Source organism: Perissodus microlepis, chromosome 7 (genome assembly GCF_051167445.1).
Source record: "Perissodus microlepis isolate ML-2025 ecotype Zambia chromosome 7, ASM5116744v1, whole genome shotgun sequence".
In the NCBI taxonomy this organism is placed as follows: domain Eukaryota; kingdom Metazoa; phylum Chordata; class Actinopteri; order Cichliformes; family Cichlidae; genus Perissodus; species Perissodus microlepis.
This window is the reverse complement of record NC_140467.1, coordinates 14,368,597-14,387,459: the sequence shown is the minus strand read 5'-3', so window position 1 is coordinate 14,387,459 and position 18,863 is coordinate 14,368,597. Positions and strand designations below refer to the sequence as shown.

General features: G+C 42.1%; 1 protein-coding gene across 2 annotated transcripts; it reads left to right on the top strand.

Moving 5' to 3' along the window:
* The first annotated feature begins 2,381 nt into the window (after positions 1-2,381).
* rfx7b (regulatory factor X7b) lies at positions 2,382-17,760 on the top strand. 2 transcript variants are annotated; one of them, XM_084933680.1, is made up of 10 exons: positions 2,382-2,791; positions 5,225-5,258; positions 7,097-7,183; positions 7,580-7,617; positions 7,708-7,830; positions 7,922-8,041; positions 9,874-9,955; positions 10,050-10,257; positions 11,134-11,429; positions 11,522-17,760. In XM_084933680.1, exons 1-10 carry the CDS (start codon positions 2,664-2,666, stop codon positions 14,915-14,917), a joined length of 4,512 nt encoding a protein of 1,503 aa, XP_084789806.1. In that variant the 5' UTR covers positions 2,382-2,663; the 3' UTR covers positions 14,918-17,760. The 2 variants fall into 2 exon arrangements, with proteins under 2 accessions (XP_084789806.1, XP_084789807.1); XM_084933681.1 differs by lacking the exon at positions 7,580-7,617 and having other exon boundaries at positions 7,097-7,182.
* Positions 17,761-18,863: the final 1,103 nt, after the last annotated feature.

Genomic DNA, 18,863 nt, shown 5'->3' with positions numbered 1-18,863 from the left:
CAAGCTAATATGAGAATAACCCGTCTAGCTGAACCTGAGTTTAATTTCTATGCCAGTTCTCTGCTAGTCACTGCAGGCACACTAAACTCTGTAACATTCAACTAAAGAAGCCATGCACTGGATTGTCAGTAACTTTAATATCTCCACACCTGGATGTCTAACCTGGGCCTCTGACTCATAAGGTCACTCACACTGAGAAAAAATAAAGGCTTAGTCACTGCAAAGGCAAACAGAGAAGCTGTCACACACAGTCCTGTGGACATTAAACAAACATGTGGACAAACACAGCTGGGGCAGAGCAGCATGAAGTCCTGCAGAAGTAGCAGAAAGCGAGCAGCACCATTGGTACAATTTCCTCTTCTTCTTGTTATTCTTGTCTTCGGAGCCATGAGGTCACTCCAGTCACTGTGTACTTGTTCATACATGCCCACCCACCCATGTGTGTCTGTTGCTTTCTTGCGGCGTTAGTGGAGTAGTGGAGTAACATTACCAGTTTCCATCAACAGATGGCAGCATAAAATAAGTCATGAATAAGCATTTATTTAGGTCTTGTTTTTCTTGCTCTGGTTACTTCATTCTTTTGAATTTTCACATGCATTTTTCCCTTATAGGAGCTCTATAAACCACTGCTGATCACGCGTTGGTTAAAACAGGTTATTACCACTGAATTAATTTGCCACGTGGAAAATATCTAATTTATGGCAGATGTGGCATAAGTAAACGTTATATTTAGATCTGGTGCCGATAGTCTCGATTAGTGTCATGCTCTCGGGCTATTTTTTTCCTGCCGACTGTGTCTCAGATTTCAGCCGAAGTAGGAAAAAAATAGCAAGCTGCTCAATGAGCAAAGACAATCTTGGAGCGACCTGTCTGTGACACCTCTTTGGTGTATCAGCGTTTCCTCGTCGATCGTCTCTTTCGATCACCGTTTTATTCAAGTGCGTCGGTAGATACTGAGATCAATATATTTGTTTATAAATGCTTGGTTTACATGGCAAAGTGATATCATCCTGGCTGTTTACCCGTCATTGTCACTATCTGATCAACCAGCTTCCTGCAGCAGCCCCCTGCAGGTGCATATGGGAACTACAGCGCGTCAAGTGAGACGCTATGAGACCCTGAAGTCCCGCTGATGACTTTTCAAATAAAAGCCTCCTGGAATTTTTCAAATTTCAAAGACAGATGTTGGGATAATGGTGTGTCATGTTTAAATCAATTACGGCGTGCACTGTTACTTGAAACGAAGTTTCTAAGTTTATCAGGCAGACAGAATTGAGCAGACCCACCCTATATTTGCTTCATTGCTTAGTTTATACATAAGGCTGAAGAAAATTTAAGGCAAGAATTATTTTTTTGTTTAACATAATTTGATTAATAATGTCTTTCTTATTAACAACAGGGACATTTTTCAGCTGCCTGTTCAATTCTTTGGTCTGCAGTGGAAGATAATAAAGTATAATAATAATTTTAAAAAACCACATCACAGACATTTAGATAACAGCTGTGCCCAGCTATCATTCATTCAAATATTTCTTCTTCTTCTTCATTCAACGGCTCCCTTAAGTGATCACTACAGCAGATCATCTGCCTCTATCTCACAATATCCTTAGCATCCTCCTCTGTCACACCAAAGATGCAGATTAGAAAAGGTAACTAAATTTAAATGTATATAATATAATGGATAAGCATAAGGGTAAAATGGATGGCTCTACGGGGCAATGTCAGTGGCGTCCTAGATTTACTATTCAAATCAATTAACAATTAAAATGTAATTAAATGCAGGTTTCTCAATTACTTCAAGTGCAGAAACTGGATTTCACACACTGTGGTGTGTATTAGCAGTTCCTAAACTTATTCTAGCAGCCAAAACAAGTTCATGCTTCCTACCTGGTGTGTGTTGTGACTTTTAAGAGAATTCATCACCGATTTGCAAATTTTGAACACATTTTAATGACTTCTAAATCACAGTGATTTTTGCTTTCCCCAATAATAAGTTCACACACACACATTTAGAGACTTGGAATAAATATGCTCGTCTCTAAAGCACTTTGGATCAGCTTCTGTTGTTTAAATGTGCTACAGGCTGTAAATAAAGTTGACATGACAGTTAAAAACAAAAAGGTTCATTAAAAAAATAATTAATTTAACACAATTCAGTGAGCTATGTTTGAACTTGAAGGATAAAAACCAGCGCTGGTATCGATATTATCGATATTTAGATTGAACGCGTGCTATGAGCTTCAGGACATAAACTATTATATTTTAAGGCAGATCCACGCATATGAGTGAACTTTCGACATGGTAAACATCGGGATTTTATTTTCACCCTAAAAAAACCTCTCTACTTCCGGTCTGGCGCTGCAGCTCGCGTGCGTCTTGACGCAGGCAGCTCCGTCTGTAGCTGCTGCTGGCTGCTGCAGGCGTGCAATTTGCGGCAGCGGAGATACCCCTGCGATATGCCTTTTGTATTCCCGGGTGTTTTTTGGGGGGTTTTGTTTTGTGCTTCGCGAGGGTCAGATCACAGTGTTTGTAGCCATGCTCTGTGGTGGATTCAGCGGGCTGTCCTAGCTGACTGAGCCGCTCCAGCAGCGGTGGGTCCGGTGCAGTGCACAGCCGGGGATGAGGCCTACTTGTTAAAGCTCCCCCACCACCCCTCCATCGTGATGGCTGATGATCAACAACAACCTGGTCAGAAGCCTGCCTCGGGATTAGGCTCTCTTCCAGCGCTGGTGCCAGGACTCCAGGGGCCCGAGGCTAACGCGTTACAGTTCAAAATAAAGAATTCAATTTGGTAAGGATGGAAGCGATCCACAAGCGGCCACACTGTCCTTTTCGCTAGCCGTAGCCTTGTAATTAGCGTATCTGACTGTGGAGTGGCAAGGAGGCAGTGTGCTGCACAAAAAGCTGCCCGAAAAACAACACGGCTGCTGCCGTGCTAGGCGTAAATATTTCAGAGAAACATGACGGCACCGAGCCGCGCCGCTCCGTCTGGTTCCTGTTTGTGCGCTAACGACACGGTAACGTCGGGTTACCTCCAACAGGGGTAGCTATGGTCATTAGCATCGAGCCATAGGAGGCCATGTTATAATAGATGACACCGACTCCACCGGCGGTGCTGATGCTCGGGATGACAGGTGTCAAAGCAGGCAGCTCCACACGTCCAGCCTCGCTCTGATTTAATGCTCCTAATGAGAGGGCTGCATCATGTGGGGGAATAACGTGTATTTATAAATCGAAATGCTCCTTCTGAAAAACCAGTACGTTATTTTGTGCACTGTGGCTTTGGAAATTACTCACCAGTTTCTGTCCCTCCTCCCTGCCTTACCTCATCATTACTCTACAGCAAATTAAGTTGATGTTAAATACAAGAAAAAAAAATAGATCAATGGCCACACGGGCTCATTCCCAGCAGAAAGCAATTTTTAGAAAAAAGGAAGCCAAAGATGTAAACAGCATCTGTGCGTAGATAAGAGTCAGAAGCGCGTGAGTGATAAAGTAAAGATCACTCATGTAGACCACAAGGAAAAAGAAGCACGTTACAAATTTAAAAGCACTGGCATTAAAATTAACCAGATGCACGTTTGCTGCTATTATCGTGTCTGCTCAGATGATATGCCATACTACACTGAGGCTTTAATTTAAAAAAAAAAAAAAGGTTAAGTTGAAGTAGTCATTACACACACATTAACCAGCAGTGACAAGCTGCAAACGTGCTTTCTGGTGTGTTTAGTTTTCTGGGGTTTCATATGAAAAGGTGAAACTTTTCATTTACATAAATATTCAGCTCATCTTCCTTTGATACACCTGCTTTGATTAGCCTTGTGATATTTCTAGTGATGAATCTCTTTTAACTGAAACCGGCCGCCGTGTTATTTGCGTCGGCATCACGGTATGGACGAGCACGTGCTGTATAATATGTGATTAGTGAAGGCTTAATTTTACACGTTGTTACACACGCTACGGAGGCTTCAGCAATGTTAATCGCATCGGAATTTTCCCTGTTATTATGAGTCCGGTATGGCATGGAAGCGTTACTGTGTAGTAACAGCAGACTCAAAATATGCTGCTTTTTTTTAATTGCAAAAAACAAAAAAACAGTCGTGTAACTCGGCATCTGCTCGTGATAACCCTAAAATGATGATAAAATGTCACCAAGCGTTTCGCTGAGAGTAGCAAGTAAATGAGGACACCTGTGGCAGATTCACATTGGTTGGGTGTGATTCAAAAACCCACATTGCGATCTCCATAGATGTTTAAATCTGGCCATGAGGCATAAAAAGTTAGTGGGTTCCAGCCAAGTTGGAAATTAACAAGAATTTTTCCTAGATTTGGTCATTCAGAAAAATTCTGTGACCGTCTAAGAAGAGCTTTGGTCGGGAGAGTGACCAAGAGATACAGGCACTAGTTGTTACTCACAGTCTGGCTAACATCAGCCGTACAGTAAGGCACTGGTGCTGATATATTGGATGCCAGCTTTCTGCAGCGTGGAGACACGATGCAAAAAACTTACACAGACGATATTTCAGCATGATAGTGACCCGAAGCATACAGAAGACAACACCACCAAAACCTGGAACTCAGTTCCTTACTTAAGCGGTCTCCAACCTTTTTTGCTCCACGGACCGGTTTATGTCCAACAATATTTTCACGGACCGGCCTTTAAGGTGTCGCGGATAAATACAACAAAATAAAACCTGTACCCGTACCAGAAGAAGAAGATTTATCCATAACACACGGGAAAAGACCCAGGGAAACCAGGGTAACGATAAAAACGATAAAAAAAATAATGCTAAAAACTGATAAAACCTCTGAAAACCATATATTTCACAGCTGAGTCTCAACTCTCGTGGCCCGGTACCAAACGACTCACGGACCGGTACCGGTCTGTGGACCGGGGGTTGGGGACCGCTGCCTTAGTTCATCTTGAGAGAGCGACCTAGAGAGAATCTGCCAGAGAGAGGACTCAAAATGTCTTTTTTTTTTTTTACAGATTTAATATATTCATAAATCTCCTAAAACATGTTCTCACTTTATCAAAGATGCCCTCAAAGTATATCAGCGAATGATAAAATGTGTCGTATTGAACGACGTACAAAAATAATGTGACCCGGAAGGTCACATTATGAAAATGTTGACAAAATGTTGACAAAATCTTGCATGCATCCATGACATTTTATTTCTTATTTATTCACTTTCTTGAATTTTTATCTCTTTCTCATTGTAGCAAATCTGTACAATCAAAAGTGGACAGCATATTGGTGAGTATCAGTAAATACTGTTTAATCTACAATCCCCTCATTATCAGAGTCATGTGTTAATGTTTGTTGTTGCGTTCGGAGAACAGTTGTGCAATGAATGTTTCATTAAATCATATAAATGATTAAATATGTTTCATGCTTGATGAAGCAGAGTAGACAAAGCCAACCCCACAAAGCTTCAATTTGATTAACTAATATTTACATGCAGAAATCTTAATGCTATATTGTGTTTTTTCTTCTTTTTTTAGTAACACATATAACACATTAAATGGTATGTTCATGAATGCCTTTTTTTGCACTGTGCAAAGCAAATGATAAGTGTTTCCAATGTTTATATAAATATATGAAGATTTTTGTATTTTGGTTTCAGCTGGTTATTCATGCACAGTTTTAGATTATTCTCAAACTGTAGACGCTGCGTCTCCCTCTGTCTCGCCGCCGTATGCAGCTGCAAAGAAGTGTCAGTGACATCAAAGCGACGTGATAAAGCTTTTGTCTATTTTTTGTCGTCAATAAAGCAGACAGAGCCTGGATTTTAATTTCAACACCTCTGTCTGGTGTTAGGCAGATGTTTTTGTTTTTGCTGTTTTTTGGGCTTTATTCCATTTTTGTCTCGATTTAAAAAAAAATCCATTCTTTGACTCCTCTGATGCTTCCACATAAAACAGTAAATAAACATCTAAAAGGGTGGCTTTTTCATAACGCACTGAGATGTGGTTATATTAATAACTTTGTTTGATAGAGTTACTATCGGCATATCATTATGTGCACAGAATTTCTATGTCAAAGGTACCAAATTGTATATTCTGTTATTAATAAGATAGTAATAAGATACATATATGATATTGTCATTTTAGAATCAGATAAAATGTATATGTTTCTTTTTTTTGTCGGTGACAAATGTTTGCCACTAACATCCACTGTTGTCATGCAAAAATGGTAAAACTAGATGCCTTAAACTATGTAGAAAAATTTATTGAACAGGTGACACATTGAAGTGTTTTTTTCCTGCAGAGTGAGCTTTTTTGGGAGGGCTGTGCACAACCAGTCCTCAAAGATTAGTGGTGCTCAGTCTGTTTTGCCTTGCATTTGTTTTCTGACCTCTTTGATTAGCAAATTTTATGCTTGAGTAAATGAAGCTCAGATTAATAACACTTAGTAGAAGCAAAGTTTTATTCCAGTGTTGTTTTGTTGTAGTTTTTTCTTTGGCTCTGGCTAAAATCTCTTTGCCGGTTGCCAAAAGTTTCTCTATGCAGTAAAAACCTTGTGTAACTTTAGAGAGAAAAGCACTGAGAGAAATTTCCACCAGTATAATCTGCATTTGCAGTTGTTTTTGATGCAAGTCTTTTAAGAAATACATAGGCGTGATGTGATTTTGATCATCAGATCAGACTTAAAAACCAAAAAGAAGTTCAGGAAGTTTAAAAAGGGAAAAGTTAGGTTCCAGCCAGTGACCAGCAGGTCAGGACCTGTGCAGGTAATTCACTCAGGGCTTGCAGCAGTGATGTGTAGTAAATAGCGTCTTCGTTCACTGCTTATTGGCTGACAGCTCTCACCTCGTTCATTTAAGTATTGGTTCCCCTAGCAACAAAGAGGCAAATACAAAAGGAAGAGGTGAGATGAATCCATTCTTAGAAACCAGATGAAAAGCACTTAAGTTGGGATCAATAATAAAATTCTTGCATGCAACTGTAATTCCAGAGTCCGTGTTTGTTTGAGTTGAATTATGAACCAGATTTTAAACCATCAGCCTGACCACAGCCTTCGTCAGCACGTGTGTTAAACTCTTCAGACATCTTCATTTTTTTCTCCTCTCTGTGATGTTTTTATTTTTACAGCAAGATGTTGAGAAGTTTACAGACATCGAAAAGCTCTACCTCTACCTTAAGTTGCCTTCTGGTCCCAGCAGTGGCAATGATAAAAGGTATGTCACAGGCGAGCACTTAAACTAAGTTTTCCACTTTGCTCTCTGGCTTTTTTTTTCTTTTTTTTCCCCCTCTCTCACACACGCACACACACAGACGCACACACGAATACATGCTTTGTTGTGGCTCTCATTACATTATCGGCACTGTCTCATTGCTTGTCAAAAATCCACTGGCTGCTACACAGACACAGGTTAGGCTGATAGACGCTAGAGGGGCATCGAATTTGAATTGAAGTCACTGTTGAGGGTTTTTTCTTTTTCTTCTTAAAACAACATTTCAGCTGTATGATTGAACCACTGAAATCTGTAGACTTTTGCTATACCTAGCTGTCTGTGTTTCATTTGTTTCCCCATATCTATTCATCACCCCAACCCCCAAATTCTGCCCATTTGGACTGAGAATGAGAGGGGGTCCTCCACTCCTGGATTATGGTATTAAAGTTTCTGTATTAACAAGAAATGATGCACCGCAGTCGAGGGTACTGCCTCACCAAATGTCTTTTTCTTATGCACCACTTTCAGTGATCAGAGTTCCATGTCGTCAAGCCGTACTCAACAGATGTATGCATTCAACTGGATACGCAATCACCTAGAAGAGCACCCAGAGACTTCCCTCCCAAAGCAAGAGGTGTATGATGAATACAAGTAAGTGGATAACCTTGCAGAAGACGTGCGATCTGCTCTCAGACAGTTATAGTTTCGTCATAATCTCACGTGGGTTCTCTTCTCCTACAAGGAGCTATTGTGACAATCTCGGCTACAATCCACTGAGTGCAGCAGACTTTGGAAAGATCATGAAGAATGTCTTCCCTAACATGAAGGCACGTCGTCTGGGAATGAGAGGGAAATCCAAATATCCTTAAACAAAGTTTTACCCTGGTTGTATTTCTTTCTTTTTTTCTTTCTTCGTTTTTTTTTTTTTTTCAACATGAGTGATTCTTTTAGGTGATTGCATGTGTGCAGTTGGGCTTGTATGGATGCTGAGCAGGCAGATCATTAATGTTTGCTTGCAGAGATCTTAGGCAATTCATCTCAACATGATACTACTAGCTGGGCTTAAAATAAGCTTTTTATAAATATATTAAAACCTCACAATTCCACAGAGGATAGAGTCAAGAGAGGAGTTGCGCCATTAGTTATCATTGCTTGGCTTCTGTGAATTTAAGTTCCAGAGTGCATGTAACTTAGTTTGCCATTTATTTGCTACGGTCCCTTTTTTATGGACAGGCTTACCTGAGCTCAGACCCTATGGCCAGACAACATAAGGGGATTACAAAGCTTCAGGGGGAAAAAAAATCAAGGGAAAAAAGTAAAGTTCTCGGCTTTACATGCCAAGAAAGACTCAAACTGGGTGTTTGTCACGCCCAGTTTGAGTCTTTTTTCATGTTCTCATGCTGCCCCAAAAGAGGAAGCTTCAAAGCTGCTCCTTTATTTATTAAAAAAATAAAAAAAGAAAGAAAGAAAGAAAAAAGTTAAACAGTCTTGAGGCATCTTTCTTTATATTTTGCTAGGAAAATGGGAAATATGCGCAGGGATTTACTGAAACATGCCAACATAAATGTCAATACAGTAGACAAGGCAACACAGAGTTAGTACAATTCTAAAAAGCTTCAAAGTCAATATTTGGTGTGAAAACCTTTATTCTTCAAAATACCTGAACTCTCCTAGTGTGCTTTCACACCTGCAGTGTTTAGCCAGTTTTTAGTTTAGCCAAAATAGTTTTCAGTCTTGGTGTGGTTTGCTTCTGCACGTGTGAACATGGTCGTGGGTCTCAGTCCACTTCCAAGCGAGCGGTTCATTTAGGGTGTGAACGTGATCCGAGCCAACTAGCAGGTGCATGCAACAAGTTTGAGCTGAACATCTTCTCTTGAATTCTGGGATGCAGCATGGTAACCTAGATGTGCAGAGTGCATAAGTAGTCAGTATGAGCTAGCAGCTAGCTGTAAAGTGAATGTAAATTCTCCATGTTATCTCTATAAGGCCAAAACACAGCACCTTCTTCTTGTATTTGCTTGTGTTGCTCACACCCCAGACGCGTCTGAGCAGTAAGCAGACTAAATGTTCTCATGTGGTTTGTGGTGATGCATTTTGGTTCACTTGGAGTTTGCTTGGAGTCTTTGCTGTGTGAAAAGAAACCAAACCAAGGGAAAAGATACAAGTTTGTGAACTCAAAAAGAGTCCAGTGCCCTCAGATATTTTTAAAGACACACTGCACACCACGCTGGGAAGCCACGTTTTCAACTATTATCTCTTTGGGAATCAGCTTGTTAGTGTAAAAATATTTTTTGCCTGTTAAACTGTGTTAACACTTGCTCATCCCTTGAACTAAGTGCCTTTTTAGTGCTTGAATGATTCATAGTTTAGTGTGAAGTGGCTTAAGAAATTAAACAACATTCCCCTGAAAATGGTAAAAAAAAGAAAAAACAGCAAATATCCAGAGAAAAGCTTTGATATACCTTTGTAAAGCCTGGAGACCTATTTTTTCAAAATTCCAAGAGAGTCTGGCTTCAGAAGTAGAAAGGTAGTAGCAGGGAATCCTTGGCTCACAGATGAAAGGCTGATGACTGGCCTTAGATGGTGTCATATTTTTAGGGCAGAATTTCAAAAAACTTACAAATATCGGCATGTTATAACCATTTAGGTTTGCACAGTCTTCATGCTTTAGAAACCTTAACTCCTTCGCACATACTGTTATAGCGGGTTAAGGAAGAAAGCTTTTGTTCACATGCCATCCCTACCCAACCTGGATCTTCAGAAGTCTGGTGATGGGGTAAGATTGCCTGCAAAAAAACCCGATCCATATAGTTAGACTTGAAAAATTTGTTTGACGCTCACCTCCCTGCTGCTCTGCTCTGTCTCACTAGTGTGAACTGATGGAGCCAACGGGCCAGTCTCCGAGTGCTGAAGATGAAATGAGGTCTGCAGCTTGTGGATTAGTGTGTGAGTGGGCTCAAAAGGTCCTGAGCCGTCAGTTTGACAACGTGGAGGACCTGGCTCGTTTTCTGCTTAATAGCCACTACATCGGTACTAAGTCCATGGCTGCACTCACTGTTATGACCGGAACACCCACAGGTAAAGGTGTCCTATTGATCTGTTGCCGTGTTTGTTTTATTGTTGTCTCGCGTGCATGTAAGTTTGAAGTTCATTAGGCACTGTAGTACATCTTAAACATTGTGTTTTTTCACTTGAGATATACAAGCTCGGAAGGCATAAAGCCACCGTCTGTCAAAAAATATAATTTGCTGTTTGTTATTCTTTCTTTACATATTTCCACCTCACTGATTCAAGAGTGTTTTCTAAGTGTGATCCTAATTTTTTGGGCCCAGCCTTTAATGCAAATCAAAAGTCCTGTTTCAGAAATGACCGTCAGTCACAAATTGCAAATAAATGTACGGCTTCTGCCACGCTGATGCTTGAACTGCAAGCGACAAAGCAGAAATACCAAAATGAAAAAACTGACTTCATGTTTAAAGTGAAGCTACAGCGTGCATAATGCAAATCTTTCTAAAACTAACCTGTCACTTAAAATAGTGATTGCACATACTCTAGGAGTGCAACAAGTTATTGTCCAACAATCAGTTTTAGCCAGCATTGGCCAGTATCAGTCTTGTTAACCAGTATTGGCATATCTGCACAAGAGAGTGTATTTACTGATGTTAGCTGATGTTTATGCAAAGCACTTCGACTTGAAGTAATTCACACCAATCAGTAGCCCTCTTGACACCTATCAAGGCCTTATTTAGGTAGTTATTTTTTAAGCATTATCTAAATTAACCGTCCCCATGATGTCTGTGTGCTGTAAAATGTTTGTTAGGCTACACACAGTACATGTTTGTTGAATTTTAACTATCCAGAACTGCAGACAGCTCATGCCTCAGCAGAGATGTTTGACAAGACAAGAACACCACCAACGATCTACCGCTCTTTTCCTCTCGTATGTCTTGATAGGAATGAAGACACCAACTCCAGCTTCTGCGTTTGTGCCGACAGCGGAGTGTAACTCATTCCAGCCCCAGGTGAAGACCCTGCCCTCGCCTTCTGTTGATGCAAAGCAGCAACTGCAACGCAAGATCCAGAAGAAGCAGCAGGAGCAGAAGCTTCATTCACCCTTGCCCACTGAGACCCAGGTCAAGAGAACAGAGGCCAGTACCCCGGGCCCCACGATCCCCTGTGGCAGCCCTGCTCTGCTCTCCCCTCAGCCTACCATAGGCATCGTAGTAGCAGCTGTCCCTAGCCCAGTGACGGTACGTGACTGAGTTTTCTATTTAATCATTATCTGACAAGTTGTTGATCATTTTGCCTAAAATGTGCTGTTATGTTCTCATTGTTTTCCCAGGTACAGAGAAGCAGGCAGTTGATGACCTCACCCAGTCCCGTAGGGACAGCCGAAGGAAAAGTGTTGCCTGTGAACTTTCAAGTGGTCACTCAGTCTCTCAAACAGTCCCCCAAAACTTCTCAGAATATCTCAGCTAGTCCTGTAGGTGACCGGCTGGCGCGACACAGTACACGGTACGCCCAAATCCTGCCTAAGCCCTCTGCCACCAGTGCCATCACGCTGCGTTCACCCCCCACGTTGCTCATCACCAACAGCCCAATAAAAACTGTGATGCCCACTCCCCACGTCAGCTCAGTGAACGTGGTGAAGATGACAGCCATCGCTCTCGCTCCCAGCAGCAGCAGTAGTAGTAACAGCAGCAGCACTTCTGTGCGACCAGCCTCAGCTGGCGTGAGCACCACCGTTGCTTTGGATGAATCCCAGCAGTTACAAAGTGGGAGTTCTGCTGCCCCCCAGTCTCCTGCAGTCAGACCTAGTGCTCCTGCCTCTACTCCCACGCCCTCTGCTGACGCCAAAGTGGTGTCTGAAGCCGGAAATGACAATAACTCTGCCTCTGGCATGGAGAAAACTGCTGTAGGAGCCAAAGAGGAGAGAGTGGCAAAGTTCAGGGCTGCTAGTGAGCCAAGTTTCCTTGTTAAATGTTCTCCAGGACCAGACAAAGGGGCGAGGATAAAAAATGACTCCACATCTCCTCCTACTTCTGTAGCTGCAGCTGGGACTCAGGACAGCAATAACAGTAACTGCCATGACAGTACTTTGTACTTGACTGTTGATAATCAGAACTCCAGTGTCAACGCATCATCTAGCGGCTCCTCTGCTGTTACCCCAACATCAAAGGATCCCTGCGCAGACGCCAAGAGCCCCAGGAAGCGCACAGGCGGGGAATCCCATGCAATTCCAGTGAAAAGGGTGTTTATATCCCAGCAGCTGCTGGCTCTAGTTGACAATCCCAAACCCGGAGTCAGCGCTGCAGTGAAGAGGATCCCCAGACCAGGAACCCCTGCTAGACCAGAGAGTGCCCCCTGCAAAGTGAAACACACTTCTATAGGGCCCACACAGATCCTTGCACTCTCTGACTCACCCATCACACACACTGAGAGCACCCAGACTGTTGTCAAACACCAAGACCTGGTGGTGAAACACGAAGACCCTTCTGTCAGCCCCGATACCAGCACTGGGGCAGCGGGAAATAACACGACCGATCAGGCGCTGCTGCAGCGGATCACTGGGGATCCTTGTGCCATACAAGCCAACTCAGGACCACACGAAGCCTCTGTGATGAGTGAGTTAAAGAGCACAATATGGGAGGAGGGGCACCTTGATGAGCTTCGCAAGCAGGCGTTTGCCCAGCAGATACCAGCAGAACACAAACAAGCCCCTGCTGACCAACTTTCCATTATAGCCCAACCCTCTGAAGCCCCGGGCCAGCTCACCCTCACACAGGAAATGGTTGATTTTGCAGGTTCTCAGACCAACATGGACTATTTCCCATTCAATGATGATGACATGACCCAAGACAGCATTGTGGAGGAGCTAGTCCAAATGGAGGAGCAGATGAAGCTGAAGGGTCTGTTCGGTAACTGTGTGGACGTTACCCTGCAAGGTCAGTCAGCCAACAGTCAAGGCTCTATCCTCAGCACTCACCAGGCCACTACTACCTTCTACCCGTCTGCCCACAGCAGTACCACTCCAGTCCAAACTCCCACGCCGACACCAACCCCGACACCCACCCCTACCTCTGAAATGACGCTCGCTCACAGCCTGACGAGGGAGAGCCCGTGCTCCCGTATGGCTCCCATAACCCCTGTGGATGGAGCCATGGGTCGTCACACCCCTATCAGCACACCACTGTCCAACTGCAGCAGCAGCGTCCCCCCGAGCCCCGTGGAGTGCAGGAACCCTTTTGCTTTTACTCCCATTAACTCGAGCATTACAGGTTACCACGACGCCAGTATTGTCTCCAGCAGCCCTGTCAAGCCCATGCAAAGGCCCATGGCAACCCACCCTGACAAGGCCAAGCTGGAGTGGATCAACAACCGCTACAACAGCAACTCTTCAGGTCCTTTGTCGAACCATAGCATTGGCATTCTGCCCAGCTACCAAGACCTGGTGGACGATCAGTTTCGTAAGCCACATGCATTTGCAATTCCTGGCCAGTCATTTCAGTCTCAGTCAAGACAGGATGCTGCTCACTTTGGCCGTTTGACCCCGATCTCTCCAGTTCAGCAGCAGCAGCCGCAGCCGCAGCTGCAGCAACAGCAACAGCAACAACAACAGCCGCAGCAGCAACAACAGCAGCAAATTGTAACAACTCCTACAAAACAAGAGAGTTTTGCTGTGCCGGCACCGTTAGATAGCAAGGCCTCATCCTCGTCTGCATCTAGTACTTTCCGTTGCCGCAGTGTTAGCCCAGCAGTGCGCCAGAGAAACTTCAGTGGCAACACTGGCCCCGCGACCACCACCACAAGTACCACCACGACAACGCGCGCTGTGGTTTCACCTTTTAACTCCCCCATCACCTCCGAGGTTCTCAGCATCCTGTCGAACAGCCAGACTGTCACCTCTGTCCACAGCATGGTCCAGCGTAGCCAGTCTGTACCTCTGAACATCATGATGCAGAGTGAGATGCTCCCCGTGCAGGGTCAGAGCAACACGGCCAAAATCACAAATGTTCTCCTCAGCAAGATGGAAGCGGACGGGGATGATTCTGTCCGCGGTCTAGGCATAAACAACCTCCCCTCTAACTACACGGCCCGTATGAACCTCACACAGATCCTAGAGACCACCCCTGGCTTTGCTGCAGGGACTGCTCATCAGACTCAGCTGCCTGTCAGCTCCAGTCCTGCTGCCTTTGAGCTCCAGCAGCACGGCTACCTCACCACCGGAAGTGGAGAACAGGGAGGTTTCTCTACTGGGGACAGCCAAGCACAAGTGGGCTCTGGTGAACAAGACCAGCAACAGCAGCAGCTGCAGGAGAATCCAGTGCAAACACAGCCACAGCTGCTCCTCCAGAGCACACAGCAGCAGGAGGTGGAGGATGAACAGCAACAGCTGGATTTCAACAACACTGTCAAGGACTTGCTGGGGGATGATGGCCTCAACCCCAGTTCCCAGTTGGTAGGTCAGGTAGCTTCGGAGCTCAACGCCGTGGCGTCCGACTTCTCAAACGACATCAGACTGACCTCAGATCTGTCCAGTAGCATCACTGACCTTAACACGTTGGACACCAACTTACTGTTTGATCCCAATCAACAGCAGGAACAATATGAAGACTCAACACTGGAAGAACTGAAGAACGACCCGCTTTTTCAGCAGATATGCAGTGATACTGTGAACTCTGGTTTTGACTGGCTAGAAAGCAAAGACCAGCCTACTACAGTAGAGATGCTGGGTTAATGTTATCCTTTATTCTGTAAGACTTCTGTTCTCTGTTGTTTGGTTTTGTGCATATGTAGTAAATCTGTTTTTAAACTCTAGTTTGTTGGGATTTGTCTGGACTTTGCCATTTGTTCTGTTCAAAGTGCCAGGCGTACCAGAAAATCTCTCCTACACGCGATGTTTAATTGATCCCTTCCCCTTTTTTGGCATTTGTCACCCAGAGTTTCAGTGTCGAACCACTTTTCTCCCTCATCTGAGTTCTCTCAGTGGCCGCGTGCACTTACTTAAGAACGTTAGGAGAAGGGTAATCTTCAATAATGCAATATTTGTATTTGATGAACAATTAAGGAAGAGAGATGGGTAGGAAATTTGGCACAAGAGACTTCACCAAAAAAAACAACAACATATGCTTTTGCAGTTCAAATTCAACCAAATGGAGACGATATTGTAGTATATGCACATGTTAGTTGTAGTACATTTGCCTGCCATATCTGAATATTTAAAAGGGTAGCCTCTTAAGCTGCCGGGTGCTGAATTTAAGACATGATCTTTATCATATACCAAATCAGTGGAAAAACTGATTCACATCTGAGCATTGTCCGAGAGTGAAATTTTCTTAAGCCTATACTTCTTGTACTGTTTATTATCTTATAAAGGGAGTAGATGAATCTGTAGTGAGAAGATGGGGATTCAGGCCACTTTGTGGACGATACATTGAAAGGAATCAACAACTGGCTGCCTTATTTCCAAAGTCCAAGGCCTTACGCCATCTTTAGAGAGACTGTATATAGTATAATGTTAAGATATCTTCAGAACCATCCAGAGCTTCATCATATCAAGGCAGCTGTTACTCTGATATTTTCAATACTACTTCTTATTGTTTTTGTTCCGCAGTGTTTCAGTATAGATATGTATTGTATAGGCTAACGACTACACTGTGTGTGCCCTTATCGTTAAAGAATTTAGAGGAATTTGATATGCCGTCATTTCACGATACCATGGCAGGCGCACTCACAGTCATGAGGTTGTTTTTATTTTAATGGGGGGTTTTGGCATGCTGTATGCCCAGCTTGGATAAGAATATCAATGGTATGGAGAAGGCTCATTTACAAGGGAGGATGGAGGCTGAAGTGTGTTCTGATGTCATCTTGAGATCAAGAGGAAATTACATTATTATGTTTGTGGAGATCCAGCCTTATGTCCATACCAAAGATGCTCTGTTTGAAAATCATAAGAGATTATTACACGTAGAAACACTCCTTGTAAACATTAACAACAACGGGGAGCGGGCAGCCTCAGAGATATAAAAGAGATCTATTGCATTCGCAGAAAAGGATGAAGTTAGATAAATCTTATGTACAGTATGTATATTTGTGAAATGGTCACTGTCCTATGTTTTATAGGTAACCATGGACCTGAAAGCATGTTGAAACCATCACTGCTAGCCAGGTAGGCTAAGTGATACAGTAGGATGCTTGCTTGAGTTTTTTGGCTATTGTCAATGTTGTATAAGTCATGTTTAAGCTCCATCTGTAAATAGGATAGATACATAGAGATTTGATGTATCAAGACACTATATTATGGCCATTATTCTAGCTAAGTATGTGCCATTTAAAAGAGGAAAAAAAAGCAGATTTATAGTCAGCAAGATACTGTATGTTGTGTGTTACATTTCTGGCTCAGTGTGTCGTAAAAGTAATGCTGTCTGGTCTCGCTTGCTGATTATGTTTTTTTTCATTAGTTTTATTTTTTTGTTCTATTCAAAGGTCTCTGCAGTTGCAGAAGTGATGTGTGCTTTGAGCAGGATCAATAGCATGGTATATTGAGAAAAAAAAAGTTGTGATACTGTTAGCTGGTTGCAAACATCTCTGTGACAGACATTGTGCTCAAAGTCTTTCAGCAGACACTGGAAAAAAAAAATGAAAAAAAAAGCGATTACTCACGTTTCAACAAACTTTGGAGGTTCACGTTATTGCACTAAATTTTTATGACACATGGCTTTGCCACATCTTTATGGACAAATGTAATGATGGATGCCCGCAAAAAAAAGAAAAAAAGAAAAAAAAAACAACAATTTTTTTTACAACAAAACGAGTAAGGAAGTTTCAGTGAATTGTCAGAAAATGACTAATTGTCTTGTAGCAAAATGTGCATTAATCTCAGTGAGATACACATTTCTTACTCATTCTCTTACATGAGAATATAAAGCATTGAGGGGAAAAAAAAGTTAAATAACCTTTTAAAACCTACATGCTCATTATGTTGATAAATGATTGTACGCACGCATGTGTGATTACTTCTGTTGTACGTTGTATTCTTGGTAACCACTGTCTTCTGTGATTTGGGCAGGTTCTGTTAACCAGACTGGCAGTGCTAGTTTCATGAGTTACATCATTTTCGTTGTGTGCTGTTTACTAAGTTAATGTTCTTCTGTATGTTATGTTGACTGTTTTCTGACAATTTTTACATATTTTTTTCTGTTTGTTTGTATTTTGTTTTTGCAAAATGCATTTTGTGAAGAGTATTTTACTTTAACATTTTCTCTTCATTTTTTTCTTTAACAATATGGCACTGATATTTGAATTTGAATGAAGGAAATGCACCTCTTTATGAGTTCCGAAGCTCCATCAAGCAGTGATTCTTTACCTTTGACTGACCCAGACCCAACTCTGTCAGACTATCTTGTCCATTTCTACCAGTAGAGAAAAAAAAACCCTCCTCTGTGGTGTTGTCTGGTGTTTCGCTTAATGTACAGTAGCTTGTTAATATTGCAATCACGTTGTTTCTTTTTTCAATGGAAAGTACTCACTGGTGAGATTTTTAAAGTGGTTTTAAAAGCCAATAAACTTTTTTAAAGAAGGGTTTTTTGTGCGCGCGTTTTAAGTGGTCATTCTTCTTCTTTCGCTTCAGTTCACGTTCAGTCATTTTATTGTTCCTACTGGGAAACTTGGTTTACAGGCATTCTCTCAAGAAATCCTCCACAAGGAAAAACAAAAACGATACACAACCACAAAACATAAATCCACATCCAAAATTCACTAAATGTAAATAATAATAAATAATCCTCCAGTAAAAATAAACTAAAATTTCTTGGGGAAAAAACCCCACTGGTGTAAGGTAAGGTACAGATATCACACAAAATAACTTGCTATTTTTTTAAACAAGAAATTAAATGTTACATTTGCATCTCAGTTTTAATTTGTATAATTTTTGCTACATGAACAAAGGACTTTTTGGTCCTAATACACCTAACTCGTGCTGTTCTGTACTTACAGCATGAAGGAAGCAGTTTAAATTCTCTGTGCACGGTTGGGTCTGGCTTTCCACAACTGGGGGGACCTTTTGCAGCAGGTAGTGACGTCTGTGTGGGGGGGGGGGGGGGGCTCATATTTGGTGACTATCCTCAAATCTTTGTTCACATTTATACTATCCTTGGTTCTAATACTTCCAAACCACATAATAATGAGAAATGTTAAAACCAATTCAACAACAAATAGTCAGCAGTTTTCTATATACAGGAAAAAACAGCAACTTCCTCAAAAAGTACAGGTGTAGATGGCTCTTCTTGGCCACTGCTTCCACACGCGCATCAAATAATTACATCATTATTATTAATCTAAGGGTCGCTATAGGCTTTGTCACACCTACCCTAGCCTTCTTTGACCAGTGTAGCCACATGTTTAAAACAATATAATCAGCAGATAAGCTTTCAGATTATATATTTAAATCCCAACAACCATCTTGGCCTTATTTTTGTAATTGTTTTTTACAGTTTAAAAAAAAGCCCCACAGCATGCCAGAACCAAGCAAAAATAAAGGAATTGGTTGCTTTACTAGTTAAAAAATTTCCAATTCCTGCTATTGTTTCTATATTTTTGGAAAGGAGACTAAGAAATAAAGCTTGTACAGTAAAGATTTTTCCAAATATACTAACACTGATGTTTATTTGTCTTTGATTAAACAC

What these genes read in the sequence shown, in the direction of transcription:
- rfx7b (XM_084933680.1), top strand. Translation starts at nt 2,664, where the DNA reads ATGGCTGATGATCAACAACAACCTGGTCAGAAGCCTGCCTCGGGATTA. An exon ending in AAAATAAAGAATTCAATTTG is followed by an intron (nt 2,792 to 5,224) that starts GTAAGGATGGAA and finishes TTCTCATTGTAG; the next exon opens with CAAATCTGTACAATCAAAAG. An exon ending in ATGAGAGGGAAATCCAAATA is followed by an intron (nt 8,042 to 9,873) that starts TCCTTAAACAAA and finishes CCTTCGCACATA; the next exon opens with CTGTTATAGCGGGTTAAGGA.